The sequence below is a fragment of the Bison bison genome, unplaced genomic scaffold (genome assembly GCF_000754665.1).
Source record: "Bison bison bison isolate TAMUID 2011002044 unplaced genomic scaffold, Bison_UMD1.0 scf7180017864141, whole genome shotgun sequence".
NCBI classification, from domain to species: Eukaryota; Metazoa; Chordata; class Mammalia; order Artiodactyla; family Bovidae; genus Bison; species Bison bison.
Genome location: NW_011494713.1, coordinates 5,232,178 through 5,247,397, shown reverse-complemented (window position 1 = coordinate 5,247,397; position 15,220 = coordinate 5,232,178). Strand labels below are relative to the sequence as shown.

At 46.8% G+C, this 15,220-nt stretch overlaps 1 protein-coding gene across 3 annotated transcripts in view; it reads left to right on the top strand.

Annotated features, from left to right (window-relative positions):
- Nucleotides 1-15,220, top strand: part of PTK2B (protein tyrosine kinase 2 beta) — a 139,738-nt gene that overhangs the window by 62,117 nt on the left and 62,401 nt on the right. For all 3 annotated transcript variants that reach the window (XM_010840145.1, XM_010840143.1, XM_010840144.1), the window contains exon 2: nt 11,430-11,670. In XM_010840145.1, coding sequence (XP_010838447.1) covers nt 11,467-11,670 — 204 coding nt within the window. In that variant the 5' untranslated portion in view covers nt 11,430-11,466. The remainder of the gene's footprint in view (nt 1-11,429; nt 11,671-15,220) is intronic.

The following is a 15,220-nucleotide window of genomic DNA, read 5'->3' as shown; positions in this document are numbered from 1 at the left end:
TTCTCTTGGTAGCTTTTATTGAGCTCCCTCTCTGCCTTTTCACCCCAATTCCTGCTTTGAGTGGGATGCTGTTATCTACATATGGGGTCTGTTTGCTCTCTAGTCAAGCTCTGGAGTAGGAGGATTTGCCATTCTGGGCTATGTGGAGAGCACAGAAAATAGGAAAGTCAGACCATCAGAAGGGGAGCTGGAGGTCAGAAGGAGAGACAGGGCCAGCTTCTAGCCTTGTGGGAGCCACTTAATATTTGCTTATATTTAACCAGATAGACAGACAGTGTGTGCATTCTCAGTCGTGTCCAGCTGTTTGCGACCCCATGGACTATAGCCCACCAGGTTTCTCTGTCCATGGTATTTCCCAAGCAAGAATACTATTGTGGGTTGCCATGCCCTCCTTCAGGAGATCTTCCCAACCCAGAGATCAAACCCAAGACTCCCATGTCTCTTGCATTGGCAGGCGGATTCTTTACCACTGAGCTACCTGGGAAGGCAACCTAACAACAAAAGATCTTAACCTCTTTTCAGTTCAGTTCAGTTCAGTTGCTCAATCATGTCTGACTCTTTGCAACCCCGTGAATTGCAGCACGCCAGGCCTCCTTGTCCATCACCAACTCCCATAGTTCACTCAACCTCATGGCCATCCAGTCAGTGATGCCACCCGGCCATCTCATCCTCTGTCATCCCCTTCTCCTCCTGCCCCCAATCCCTCCCAGCATCAGAGTCTTTTCCAATGAGTCAACTCTTCGCATGAGGTGGCCAAAGTACTGGAGTTTCAGCTTTAGCGTCAGTCCTTACTGTATGTAATTCAGAATGTATTTTTACATAGTTACAATCTGTACATAAGCCCCATTCCTTGTCACTTAACATTTTTAATATAAATACTAGGTTGGCCAAAATTCATTCAAGTTTTTCCATACGATGTTGTATGGAAACAGACTTTTTGGCCAACCCAGTATTTTCATGAATTACCACTGTTCATGTTTTTAAATGGGGTTTATCATTATGGATATTGCCTAGATAGAATTCCCCTTCAGCATTTCCCTGAGCATTTTGTTCTGATTTCACTTTTACTCTATTATAAATATTATAGTTATGAACATTTCTGTGCACATGACCTTGCTTCCTCTTTAGATATGTGGGGTGTGCATTTCCCAAAGTTGAACAGCAATGTCAACCTATGTCAGTTACTTGTTTTGTTTTTGTTTTTGAAGTATAGTTGATTCACAATGTTGTATTTGTTTCTGGTATACAGCAAAATGACTCAGTTATACATATGTGTGTGTGTGTATATATTGTGTATTTTCTTCAGATCCTTTTCCATTAGAGATTATTACAGGATATTGAATATAGTTCCCTGTGCTATACAGTAAATCCTTGTTGTTTATTTTATATGTGTGTGTGTGTGTGTGTGTGTGTGTATACATATGTCAGAGAAGGCAATGGCACCCCACTCCAGTACTCCTGCCAGGAAAATCCCATGGACGGAGGAGCCTGGTAGGCTGCAGTCCATGGGGTTGCTATGAGTCAGATACGACTGAGCGACTTCACTTTGACTTTTCACTTTCATGCATTGGAGAAGGAAATGGCAACCCACTCATGTTCTTGCCTGGAGAATCCCAGGGACGGGGGAGCCTGGTGGGATGCCGTCTCTGGGGTCGCACAGAGTCAGACACGACTGAAGTGACTTAGCAGCAGCAGCAGCAGCATATACATATATATATATAGTAAGGTTGTTCTGTTAATCCCAAACTCCTGACTTATCCGTCTCTCTCCCCCTTTCCGCTCTGGTAGCCATAAGTTTGTTTTCTACGTCTGTGAGTCTGTTTCTGTTTTATAAATAAGTTTATTTGTATTATTTTTTAGATTACACATATAAATGATATCATATATTTGTGTTTGTCTCACTTAGTATGATAACTTCTAGGTCTATCCATGTTGCTGCAAATGGCAGTATTTCATTCTTTTTTATGGCTACATAATATTCCATTATATATATATATGTATACACCACATCTTTTTTACCCATTCATCTGTCAGTGGACACTTAGGTTGCTTCCACATCTTGGTTTTTGTAAATAATGTTGCTATGAACACTGGGGCACATGTGTCTTTTCGAATTATAGTTTTCGTCTTCTCTGGATATATACTTGGGAGTGGGATTGCTACATCATATGGTGGCTCTATTTTTAGTTTTTTAAGGAATCTCCATACTGTTCTCCATAGTGGCTGCACCAATTTACATTCCCACCAACAGTGTAGGAGGGTTCCCTTTTCTCCACACCCTCTCCAGCATATATTATTTTTGATAGACTTTTTGATGCTAGCCATTCTGACCAGCGGAGAAGGCAATGGCACCCCACTCCAGTACTCTTGCCTGGAAAATCCCATGGATAGAGCAGCCTGGTGGGCTACAGTCCATGGGGTCGCTAAGAGTCGGACACGACTGAGCGACTTCACTTTCACTTTTCACTTTCATGCATTGGAGAAGGAAATGGCAACCCACTCCAGTGTTCTTGCCTGGAGAATCCCAGGTACAGGGGAGCCTGGTGGGCTGCCGTCTGTGGGGTCGCACAAAGTTGGACACGGCTGAAGCAACTTAGCAGCAGCAGCAGCATTCTGACCAGTGTCAGGTGATGCCTTATTGTAGTTTTTATTTGCATCCTCTAATAATTAGTGATGTTGAGCATCTCTTCATGTTCCTGTTGTCTTCTCTGGAGGAATTTCTGTCTAGGTCTTCTGCCCTTCATGAGTTGTTTTCTATTCAACTAGTTTATTCTTCAGGAAGCTGGTTCTGAATCAACTGGCAATTGTACTAGTTTTATTTCCAGTCCATAAACATGATTGTATTATTTTCTCCAGCTATGTTGGCTTGTTTAAAAGGTTTGTAGTGGTGCCTCAAAGTGTTTTTTTATTAGTATTTTTAACTGCTGAAGATTTTCCCCTCTATTTTTAATTTTCCCAAGTCATTTCACACACAGGTGGCATCCTGTTTGCTTGACAGGGCATCTAATTTCACTAAAGTGAAAGGCAATCACTTCAATGTACAGATTGAGACCACCAGCATGTTTAATGGCTTGGATATCTGTGTACAAAAAGCAAATTTGTTGTGTCTACTGAAGTTGCAAAGAGCAGCATATTGGGGGCTGTCAGGTGGAGAAGCTTGTTCAGGAGGATGTTTTGGTTGTTTTCAAGTGGTACTAGATGAGAAGACAATATCTGTACTGTCAGACCTGGGTTTGTACTATCTAGGTGAAAATAAAAAAACTTGAGTTTTCTTTTCATGGTCAATTTTTTTCTGTTTATTAAATGTGTCATCAAAGACAAAATTCTATACACCATGATTATAATATTAATATATCAAAAGGCAAGTATCCCTTTTGGCACTGCAAGGCTGGAAACTGACATTTATGCGTGGGATTTCATCTGAGCAGAATTCTGGGGGCCATACCAGAAAAGCAGTGTCCACCTGAACACAGGAATCACTTGCTGTGAGGAGACAAAGCACAAAGTTGGGAGACTCGGGCTGTGGGCTTCATTTGTTGGGTTAAAATGGGAAATTCTGAGTTCTGGTCCTGCCTCTGACATTTAACAACAGTGACCCCGGGCAAGCTACTTGATCACTTTTCCTCATCCTCCAAATGGGAGTGACGTCTGCCTTGGGAGAGAGCAACAAGATACCCAGTGAGGGGGCAAACGCTCCAGAAACGGGTGCACAGTGGGTACTCTGTGTGTATAAAGACCCTCTTTCCTCCCATCCGTCTGTTGCGCTTTTAAAATATTTTTTAATGTGGATAAATATTTTAAGTCTTTATTGAATTTGTTACAGCATTGTTCCTGTTTTGTGTTCTGGTTTTTTGGCTGCAACTCATGTGGGATCTTAGTTCCCCAACCAGGGATTGAACTTGCACCCTTTGCTTTGGAAGGTGAAGTCCCAACCACTGGACTACCAGGGAAGTCCCTGTTGTACTTTTTTTAAAACAATGACCTGGATTGGGGGAGTGAGTCCATCTCTTGCATGGCAGCCCTGCAACCATTTGAGACCAGCCATCCAGTCCTCACTTCCCAGGACTGCCATCTCCTTTTAGCCTCAGGGTCAGCCCTCCAGGTTCCCAGGGCTCTGAGTGTCCTGGGATGCTTATCTTAGAACACAGCCTATCAAACCTCGGGGCCGTAGACCACCAGTTCCATAGATGCAGTTGTTCCCATGCAGAGCCCCGGCAGGAAATCACCATCCTTATATTAGGGATTTTTCTAGTAACCCCAACAGTGCTAACTTTTTGGCAGCTATTTCATGGTGACACAGCTTAAACTCCACTTTTTAATCCATGCTGTTGCTCAACCACATCTTCCTCATCCCAGACTGGAGGAGATCTTTTTTTCTCTACATGAAGAACTTCACATTTAGCCCATTTCACTGGTTGCATTCTTTTTCCCTTGGTATGTCTTCCCTCTCGTGCAGATGTCAAGGGTCCTTCAGCCAGAGCCACAATCTCCCCTAATCCTGTGCTGATCTTAGTGCTTCTTGTCTGACAACCACAAACTCCTTAAAGCCAAGCACAGCGGTGTGAACAAGGGCCAGTTCGAACAGCCATTGCTTCTCAGGTTAACACAGACGTTTGATCAGTTGTTGGGGAAACCATCTGACCAGTTGTGAATTCACCTGCTTGTCATCTGGCCTCCTCATTCACTTCTCAAGAAAATGGGGAAGAGCTCAAAACACCCAATGGAGCATGGATTCATCATGGTGCTGAATTTCCCAGCCCAATAACCAACACTTAAGCACGCACAAAAAGAGAAATGGGGTTTGCTGGAGCTGAAAGCTGGAAGAGATGGAAAAGGCTGAGACTGGGACTGGTAGTGGAGAAGTTGGAGAATTTAGCTGATGGTTAATGAGGACAGGGTGTGGCTTTGAAAACTACAACTTTTAGGAAATTGGAGAGAAACAGAAGTTCCTTGAAAAAAGGAGCGAATCTTAACATTCTGTGCTTCTGGGTCTTCCCTCGTGGTCCAGCAGCTAAGACTCCATGCTCCCAATGCAGAGGGCCAGGGTTTGATCCCTGGTCAGGGAGCTAGATCCTACATACCCCAACTAAGGGTTCTCCTGCCCCAACTAAAGTTCCCACATGCTGCAATGAAGGTCGAAGATCCTGCCTGCCACAACTAAAACCTGGAGCAAACAAATAAATACAATAATTATATATTTTTAAAAAATTCTGTGCTTCCATACACCTTATAGTGTGTTGCTATCTTGCAGCACTGGCTGGCCATACCACTGCCAAGAGCAGGCAACATCCAGGGTCAGAGGTGGGCTTGAAGCAAGTGCTCTAGTCTCTGCCCCCATCCTATTCCCAGGTCTCTTCCTGATAAAGCCCTGCAGGGCTGGGACCAGCAGGAGACACCCTTCTCTCCCCGAGTCTGCTGTCAGTGAGGTCACACTGGTAGCTTGAAATCAGAGATGCCGGAAGCATTTACACCAGAGAAATCAGGAAACACTGAAATTGAGCCATCTTTCCTCTGGATTGCTGGTTGTGAAACTCATGTACATGCTCAGTCACTTAAGTCGTGTCCAACTCTTTGCAATCCCATGGACTGTAGCCCACCAGGCTCCTCTGTCTATGGGATTTCCCAGGCAAGAATACTGGAATGGGTTGCCATTCCCATCTCCAGGAGCTCTTCCTGACCCAGAGATGGAACCTGCATCTCCTGCATTGGCAGGTGGATTCTCTATCACTGAGCGACCCGGGAAGCCCATTGTGAAACTCATACAAAGGCATTATCTGAGCCTCTCCTCCTGCCTCCCATTTCTCACCTATGCTTCATTGTATGGCCCAAATTCTATTTTCTAAATGAAAATCTGCCTCTCCACAGGGTGGTATGTTGCTACCACCTCATTTCCCAACAGCCCTTCAGCACCCTCCTGGCCAGCTCTGTATCATGTCACATGATTTCCTGATCTTGCTGTGTTCCCCTTTCCTGAGACCCCAGGGACCCAGAGGCAAGTCCTTTTCTGTGATCCTCTGACACCTAGGGGAGACCCCATTAGATCCTGTATCACGTTGTGGCTGCTTTGCTTAATCCTTTTCCTTTTTACTGGATGAGTCCCTGCTTATGGGGACCCTCTTCCTTCTTCTGTTTATCTTCTTATCTCTGGATTCTGGCATGCCTCCTGAAACATAGCAAAGCAGAAAGGGAGAGAGAAAAGTAGGGGGAAGGAAGGGGAAGGAGGAGAAGGGAAGAAGAAGAAAAAGAAGGAAGGAAAAAAGGAAGGGAGGGAGGGGGAGAAAAACCAGCCAGCCCAAATCACTCATGAACTGGCCAGTTAGAAGCAAGGGGAGGGGGATTTTGTGAAGGGTTGGGGAAACAGGGGCACCCAGAAGTCACAGGAGGTAAAAATGCTCTGCCCAGCTGTGAGGCTCAGAGCCTTTGAACTAGTGAGAGAACAGAGGTTCTGTGAACAAGAAAGGGCAGGTGCAGCACCTCAGCCAGCCCCCTCCAGCCCCCTGAGAGCCAGCCCCCGTCAGGGGACCTCTGGTCACAAAGTGCTGGCAAGAGAATGAGCCGGAGTGGGTATTGTGTGCGGAGGTGGCAGGCTGAAAACGCGATAGAGTCTCAGTAGAGGTTTTTTGAATGACATTGAATTAGAGCTGGCATTAATCACAACCTTCCTGGGTCCTTCCTTTGCAAGATAGTGGGGAGGGATGCTTGGAGAGGAGGGGAAGGGATTAAACAAGTGATGGATTGGGCTTCCCCAGGGCAAGCAGAATGCCTCCACCCAGTGGGAACTGGGGTTTGAAAGGGCTTGGGCTGGGGAGGGGCACTGTGTGGAGCCAGTAGGGCCCGGCTTCCCAGAAACACAGGCCTGGCTCCCCAAGACTGCAAGGTCATTGCCAATTCGTTAAGTGGCTGTTCTCAGCAGGCCTCTGCAGAGGAAAGGCATGTGTTCCCCATTTTGTTGATGTGGAAACGGCAAGAGGAAGTGACTCAGAGACAGAGTGGAAATAAAGTGTGTGTCTCATGACATTCTGGCTTCTGCTGGACGCAGAGGACTGGCCTTTCAACTGTGTCCTGGGGGGCCTCCTTCCACGTACAGAACAGACGATGGCTCTAAGTGTGAGCAGAGGGTTGGAGGTGGAGGTGATCTTTTCAGGTGCCAAGGTAGATGGAGCGGGTGGGCACTGGTACTGGAGATAAGAAAGATTGTCACAACCCTCTGAGCCTTGACTTACTGGCTCTGTTTAATCTTTTACAAGTGGGCACTGGTATTGGGTTTCTGATTCTGTCTTCTGCCAAGTCACAGGCATTAAAAAAAAATACACATGCCAGGGAGTCTATCTAAGTAATCTCTGATTTTTCAGAAAATTCTCTAGGATAGGTAATGTTAGCCTCCTATCCCAAGAAAGGAAACTGAGGTCTTGAGAGGTATCCTTGTCCAGATCACACAGCTGATAAGCAGCAGAGACTGAAGGCCACAACACTGCCTAACTGTGTAATCCCTCATGAGTAATGCCCCAGACTTGTGCAGCATGGCAGCCCGGAGGACATGAGTTTTAAACCAGGTTCAAATGAGTCAGGTGTCTGTGCTCTCTTCCTGATACTGTGCCATCTTCCTGATTAATGGTGCCCTGTCTCTGCTCCCTGAAATCCAGGGCAGAACTTCCAATCCTCAAGACTTTGCCTTTTACCCTTGGAACTCCCAGTGTCACCTCAAGTCTGGTTGCCCAAGAGGCCCAGCTTCAATGTCAGTGGCCAAAGGCTATTACTGTCATCTCATAAATTAATGAACATTGGAAAACCAAACCAAAAAAAAAAAAAAGGTGGAAAGACAAAGAATGAAAGACTGCCCCTGCGCCTCAAATGGAATACATTGAGCTTTATGATGGATTCTCTATAGTGTCCTTATTTTTTCTCATTTTGCCAAGGACACTGCAAAATATCACCAAAGGCCATCATCCACCTGCCAGCTGCTGTTTGGGAACTCTGTCCCATCCCAGCCTGACGTCTCAAGGTACAAGGGCTGGTTGGTGGCAGAGCCGGACACTTGGTGGCAGGACATGATACCATGGGTCCTCTAATCTTTGGCAACTCAGCGGCCTTAATTCTCTGCCCTTACCAGTTGTGTGATCTGGACAAAGTCACCTCACTGGACCTCTCTAACATTATCTATCCTGTAGACTCTTTCTAGAGAATGAACGATTGCTTACACAAGCTCCCTAACACACCGTGTGTGTTCAGTAAGATGTAACGTTACCCTGCAACATCTTCAAAAACAGGAGTATATTTTTCTAACAGAAACAGACTCACAGACTTAGAGAATGAACTCGTGGTTGCCAGTGAAGAGGATGGGAGGAAGGGATAGTTAGGGAGTTTGGGATGGATGTATACATCTTGCTATATTTAAAATAGATAGCCAACAAGGACCTACTGTATACATGGGAAACTCTTCTCTATGTTGTGTGGCAGCCTGAATGGGAGGGGATTTGGGGAGAGAATGGATACATGTATATGTATGGCTGAGTCCTTTCACGCTCCACCTGAAACTATCACAATATTGTTAATCAGCTATCGTTGTTCAGTTGCTAAGTCATGTCTGACTCTTTTCGACCCCATAGACTACAGCACACCAGGCTTCCCTGTCCTTCACTATCTGCTGGAGTTTGCTCAAACTCATGTCCATTGAGTTGGTAATGGTATCTAACCATCTCATCAGCTATACTCCAATATAAAATACAAAGTTAAAAATAAATAAATAAATCTCCTAATTTTTCCCCTGCCCACTTCAGGTAGGTGAATGTCTCGTGTTGAGTGTCCTGTATTTTTATCCTGAACTCTTCAGGGACGCAAAGACTGTTCAGCTTCCGTCAGTGCCCTTGGCAGGTCTTGTCCAAGACGTTCTTAGAGCCAATCAAAACTTTTCCTGTTTTAATTTGAGCCCATTTCCTTGTGTTTGTTATTCTTTGGCTCTGACTTGGGCAGATCTGGGGGTTGGGAGGCAGCCTGGAGCCCACACTGGCTCACTGCCAGGGTTCTCCCTGGGGTGGTGGGATGGTCTCTGCTCCGCCAGTGCTCACAGGGTCTGGGGCTGGCCAGGACGCAGGGAGAAGGGGTCACCAGGCTGTAGTCCAGGTCTGGACTGGAGGGCAGGGGTTTTGACTCGCACATGGAGAGCCAGAGGATTTTGTGATCACCAAAATCCAGAGGCAAGCTGTCAGTGAGAGATTCACATTATCAGGCAAAGTCTGGAGGAACAGGCAGGCTGTGTTGTCAGGAAGCATGAGCTAGAGTCAGTGGGTTATTCTCCTGTCTTCCACACTGTCTTCCATACTGCGTCCACTGCCGTTAAGTTGGTAGATTGAAATCAGCCGTGGAGGGCTGGGAGAGAAGACCATGCATGAGGCTGAGGGCTGTTTTCTCTAAGACCCCAAAGGCAGGTAACTGAGGCTTTGATTATAGAACACCTTTCAGTTACTCAGCTTCAGAGAGTTCAGGAGGGACCCCTTTGGCAGTTCACTGCAGATCTGTACTGACAGCTGGTGGTTTCGGATGCCCTTGAGGGAGTTGCCATGTGTCATCAGAGATGTGGGCACCACCTTTCTGGACTGAGGTCTTTTGCCCAGACTCTTAAGTCCCTCAAGGACCTGTCATGACCACATCCTAGCTTGGGAAGGGGTGACACTCTCTAAGCCACGAGGGTTCAAGACTCTTCACAGATTGGGATGTTCCATGTTGGGCTGACACTTTTTTTTTTCTTGCATGGAGTTTGTGCCAGTGTCAGTGGTATCAAGGTACAGAGATTTCCCATCTACCCCCTGCCCTCAAACATGCATAGTCACCCTGGCTACCAACATCCCCCACTAGAGTGGTACATTCATTACATTCTGGTGTGTGGTGTATGTTCAATCACTCAGTCATGTCCAACTCTTTGCAACCCCATGGACTGTAGCCCACCAGGTTCCTCTGTCCTTGGAATTTTCCCATCAAGAATACTGGAGTGGGTTACCATTTCCTTCTCCAGGGGATTTTCCCAACCCAGGGATTGAACCTGCATCTCCTGCTTGGCAGGCAGATTATTTACCACTGAGATACCTGGGAAGCCCAGGTCCTTATTGTTATCTATTGTATATGTAGTAGTGTGTATATGTCAGTCCAAATCTCCCAATTTATCCCTCCCCACCCCTTACTCTCTGGCAACCAGAAGTTTGTTTTCTACATCTGTGATTCTATTTCTGTTTCATGAGTAAGCTCACTTGTCACTCCATCCTTCGGCCCCCAACTCCTAGTCTAGGAATGTCCCCCTAAAATCACAGTCTCTTGTTAGAAGGGAGAGGTTTCTCTGTAGGAATGGGTTTCGATGAGAACTAAACTTAGTCTATAACGGAAGTTCCCAACCCAGCCTGAATGTTAGAAACATCCTTGGAAACTTAAAAATACCAATGCAAGGCCTCCCCCAGACCACCTCACTGACGATCTCTGGGCATGGGTCAGGATTTAGCTTCCCAGGGGATATTAATGCAGAGCCAAGGTTGGCATCTCCAGTCTGGTGTAAGACTTCCTTTGCTCCCTTTGAGTATCACTAAAGCAGGAATAGCTTTAGACCAATGATAGTAAACCCTACAGAGCTGTTGTTGAATCAAGAAGCCACGGCCAATGTTGGCTGAGATTCGGGGTGAACTGAAGATTCCTAGGATATTTATAGTCCATGTAGATGTCAACCAAACTGTCATCAGAACTGGGCTGGGTCTTCTAGGGCCCCAGTCGCACCCCCCAACCCCCTCAACACCCCTCCCTCAGCAGAAAGACCTCTCAGATTGGGATGCCAGGGTGCCATCTGATATGGTGACAGATGCTCTGGGAGATGACTTCCAATGGGACTGAGGCTGCCAGCCCTGAAACCCAGGCTGGCAGCTGCAGGTGGGTGTGGGCAAAGCCATCAGCCCCTGGCTGGTCCCCTACCTGGACCCTTTCTTGGCTTCCCCATCCCACTGCCCTCCAGGCTACCCATTTTCCACTTCTGTTTCTTCCAGGCTTCTCCCCTCTTGTCCCTGTTTCTCTCCTGCTATTTTCTACTGTCTTGCTCTTCACTTTTTCTGCTCAGCTGTGCCTTGGAACCATGCTGGGGCCGCCTCCTCTCACAGCTGCGTTTGCAAAGTGTGGGCCCCTTGCCTAGGAGCCAGTGTGGGAGGAGGAAAGTGATGGGGAGAAGGGGCCCCCCACAGAGAGTGCCCGCCTGCGCACACCAGGTCCTCTGGCTGGTACCTGGATGTTCATTCAGACTGCTCCTTTACACTTCCGCTTCCCCATCCTCCGAGCCGGATGCCTTTAAGGGGAGTCTTCAGGAGTAGGAGGATGTGTGCTTGCTGGGTGCTGCCCCTGGGGAGTGAGGCAGGTGGGCTCACACCCATCATTTCAGGGCTATCCCTCTGCTGTCTCCGCAGGACTGCGATGTGCTGGTCCTAGCCGCCGTCAGAGAGGATGTCCGGGGTGTCTGAGGCCCTGAGCCGAGTGAAGGTGGGCACATTACGTCGGCCTGAGGGCCCCCCAGAGCCCATGGTGGTGGCGCCAGTAGACGTGGAAAAGGAAGACGTGAGGATCCTCAAGGTCTGCTTCTATGGCAACAGCTTCAACTCTGGGAAGAACTTCAAACTGGTTAAATGCACTGTGCAGACCGAGATCCGGGTGAGTGTGGCGGGCGCCACCTGCTTCATCCATTTGTCCGTCTCTCCCTCACTCTTCCTGGGTGGCTGAGCATCTCTCCTTCAGCCTGACAGCTCTCCTGTATACACTCCTTGGATGGCAGGGAGGGGTGGGCACCAGAGGGATGCTCTCCTCCTGCAGCTCTGGGCTTCCTCTCCAAGGCTCTACAGCTCTAGGGGTGGGGGCAGAGTGTGTAGCCTTCCTTCAAACCCTAGATCATTTGCTCAAGCTTTGATTTATCTCATTTCAACTTGTTCCTTATTTATGACATTTGAGGCTCTGCAAGAGATATACGTGCTCCCTCCCCCCTCAAAGAGTTCACACTCTCATGGAATTGGAATAACACAAGTGATTGCATTGAACACAGAACAAGAGTGACTTTTCCAGACATGCCCTGGATGCTTAGAAAAGGGAGCTGTGGAGACATTTAGAGGATGGTAATAAACTAGAGATGCCCTTGACCAGGTATCTGGTTGCCAGGCCCTTTCTGAGGCTGTACTTCAACAGGTTCATTCTCATCCAGAGTCACAGAATCTGTTTTGCAAATCCAAGTACCCACAGTCACCAGGGCACCTTAACACCAGGAAGCTAACTCACCTTAACCAAATGTATGAGAGCTTGTCATCAAAAGCAGAGCCACAATACACCGATTAATTTTAAATGCAACATTTATTGAACAATTCCTATCTACATGGGGCTTCCCTGTGGCTCAGATGGTAAAGAATCTGCTTGCAATGCAGGAGACCCAGGTTGAGTTCCCAGGTCAGGAAGATCCCATGGAGAAGGACATGGCAACCCACTCTAGTATTCTTACCTGGAGAATCCCGTGGACAGAAGAGCCTGGCGGGCTACAGTCCATGGAGTCACAAAGAGTTGGACATAACTAAGCAACTAACACTTTTCTTTCTTTCCTATACATGCCTGAATCAATCCCTCTACATTATCTGGTTGAACCTTTGAGATAGATACAGCAAGGATATCGTTTTCCACTGCTCAGAGTATTCCTTTCTGATGATGCGAAAGTAAGCCAAAGCCAAACTGATTCTCCAGAGCTGGCTTTGCTGGGTTTGTCATTTGAACAAAGGAAGCAGGAGGATCTTGGGAACACTCATCAGATCTGAGTGTCCTTTAATCAGCAACCATCTTCAGTCCTTTAATCAGCAACCCTGCCATGTCCCGGAAGTCAACATTTCCCAGACTCGGCAAGCGTCTCTTCCAGTCGGCACTGGCAGCAGCCTCTCCACATCTGTGCATTTGGCTGCTTTCTGTCTGTGCACATGCTGTGCTTCAACACACTGAGCCAAATGTAATTGATTAGGTCACTGTCTTGGCCTATTGTCACAATTGATTCTGGGTTGGTTCTTCCCTCTGTTTCCTATAACTGATCTGATGAGGGTCTTGTCTGTATCTTATGGTTCCAGATATGTGTGTACAATTGTGTCCCAGAAGTAAGTCCTAGGCACTTTCCTCCAAAAGGATGTTTTCAGATCTCCTTAACTCTCTACTTCTTGAGCCTTCCTTTGGGTATATCATCTTTGCAGATAGCTGATGCCATCTACAATGGGGTTTACTAGTTTAATTTCAGAAGGCAACCCACTTTCCATGTTTGGAGCACCTTCTTGCCCTTTGGGGCTGAAACCCAAAGAGCATGTGGTTAGACTAATCAGATTAGGATGTGCTCTGTGGTGTGCATGCATGCTAAGTTGCTCAGTCGTGTCCAACTCTTTTCAACCCCATGCTCCTCTGTCCATGGGATTTCCCAGGCAGGAATACTTGTGTGGATAGCCATCCCCTTCAATAGGGTACCTACCCACCCCAGGGATTGAACCCAGGGCTCCTGCATTGCAGGCAGATTCTTTACCATCTGAGCCACCAGGGAAGCCCATGTTCTGTGGAGGTATGGTGAAAGGGGACCCGAAAGGATTGGTGGATTGGAAGAGGCAGCACTGAAGAGGGCTTTCTAAGAGGAGGACATGGCAAGGACAAAGACAGAGAGGCTGCTGAACCGTGGGTAGCTGGGTTTGGCTGGGGCATGGGTTATATTTAGAAAAGTATCTAGAGTCAAGATCAGAAGGGAAATCTGATGGTGGATAAGGGAGGGCTTAGAATATCAAGCTGAGGAATCTGGGCTCAGACAGGCACTAGAGACACACAGCTTTCAAGCAAGAGAGAGGCTTTCCTGGAGCCGTTTGATGTCTTGCTGGGTGCTTAAGGAGAAAAAATACAAAAGCCTACAGAAAGGGCAAGGAGACCCGAGCTTAGAAAGAATGGCTCAGGGACTTCCCTGGCCTCCAGTGATGAAGACTTCACCTTCCAAGAAGGGGGTGCAGGTTCAACCCCTGGTCAAGGAGCTAAGATCCCACATGCGTCGTGGCCAAAAAACCAAAACACAAAAGAAGCACTGTTGTAATACGTTCAATAAAGACTTTTAAAATGATCCACATCAAAAAATCTTAAGCAAAAGTGAAGAATGGCTAGTACTTGAAGTATTATCTGGAGAAGTATGAAAACAGAGGTGGAAAAAGAACAAAGAAAGAAGTGATAGCCTCCTAGGAGTTTATGTCCCAGCCTTCTGATTTTTCCTGTTTCTCATCTGTCCTAGAGGCAACATGTCACCTGCTCACTGAAAACAACCATGGCTTTAAAATTATCTAGACCTTGAGCTTGATACCACTCCACCCTTACTGGTTGTATGGCCTTAGACCCAACACTTAGCCAACCTGGCTCAGGTCCCTCACCTAAGGATTATGCCTGCCTGTAGCCTCATTGTTAAGGATCAGAGATGGTAGATGAGAAGCATCCAGAATATAGCAGGAGCTCAGTCCTTGGAAATTATTGACTGTGTGGGCATTATGTCTTTACCCTGCTCAAGAATCCCCAAGGGTTTCTAATTGCCTGTAGAATAAAATTAAAATCATCTTCTTTTAGTGTTATCCACTTACCTGTCATATCTTCAAGTAAAGTAAGATGATCAGATTTGTATTTTGAAACAGCTTGTAGTGTCCTGCAAGATGTTAGGAAGTACATTCTGGAGAAGGTTTTTTTATGGTCAAAGGCGTTTGGAGATCCTTGGTTAAATAATTCTGAACCAATTCCTTTGTGACAGGACTTCTTAGAATCTTTAATATGCTGTTCTGCATGATGGGTTCTAATAAAGAGCCACAGCAGTGATGTTCTCTTCAGTTCAGTTCAGTTCAGTCGCTCCATCGTGTCCAATTCTTTGCGACCCATGAATCGCAGCATGCCAGGCCTCCCTGTCCATCACCAACTCCTGGAGTTCACTCAAACTCACGTCCATCGAGTCGGTGATGCCATCCAGCCATCTCATCCTCTGTCGTTCCCTTCTCCTCCTGCCCCCAATACTTCCCAGCATCAGAGTCTTTTCCAATGAGTCAACTCTTTGCGTGAGTGGCCAAAGTACTGGAGTTTCAGCTTTAGCATCATTCCTTCCAAAGAACACCCAGGACCGATCTCCTTTAGAATGGACTGGTTGGATCTCTTTGCAGTCCAAGGGACTCTCAAGAGTCTTCTC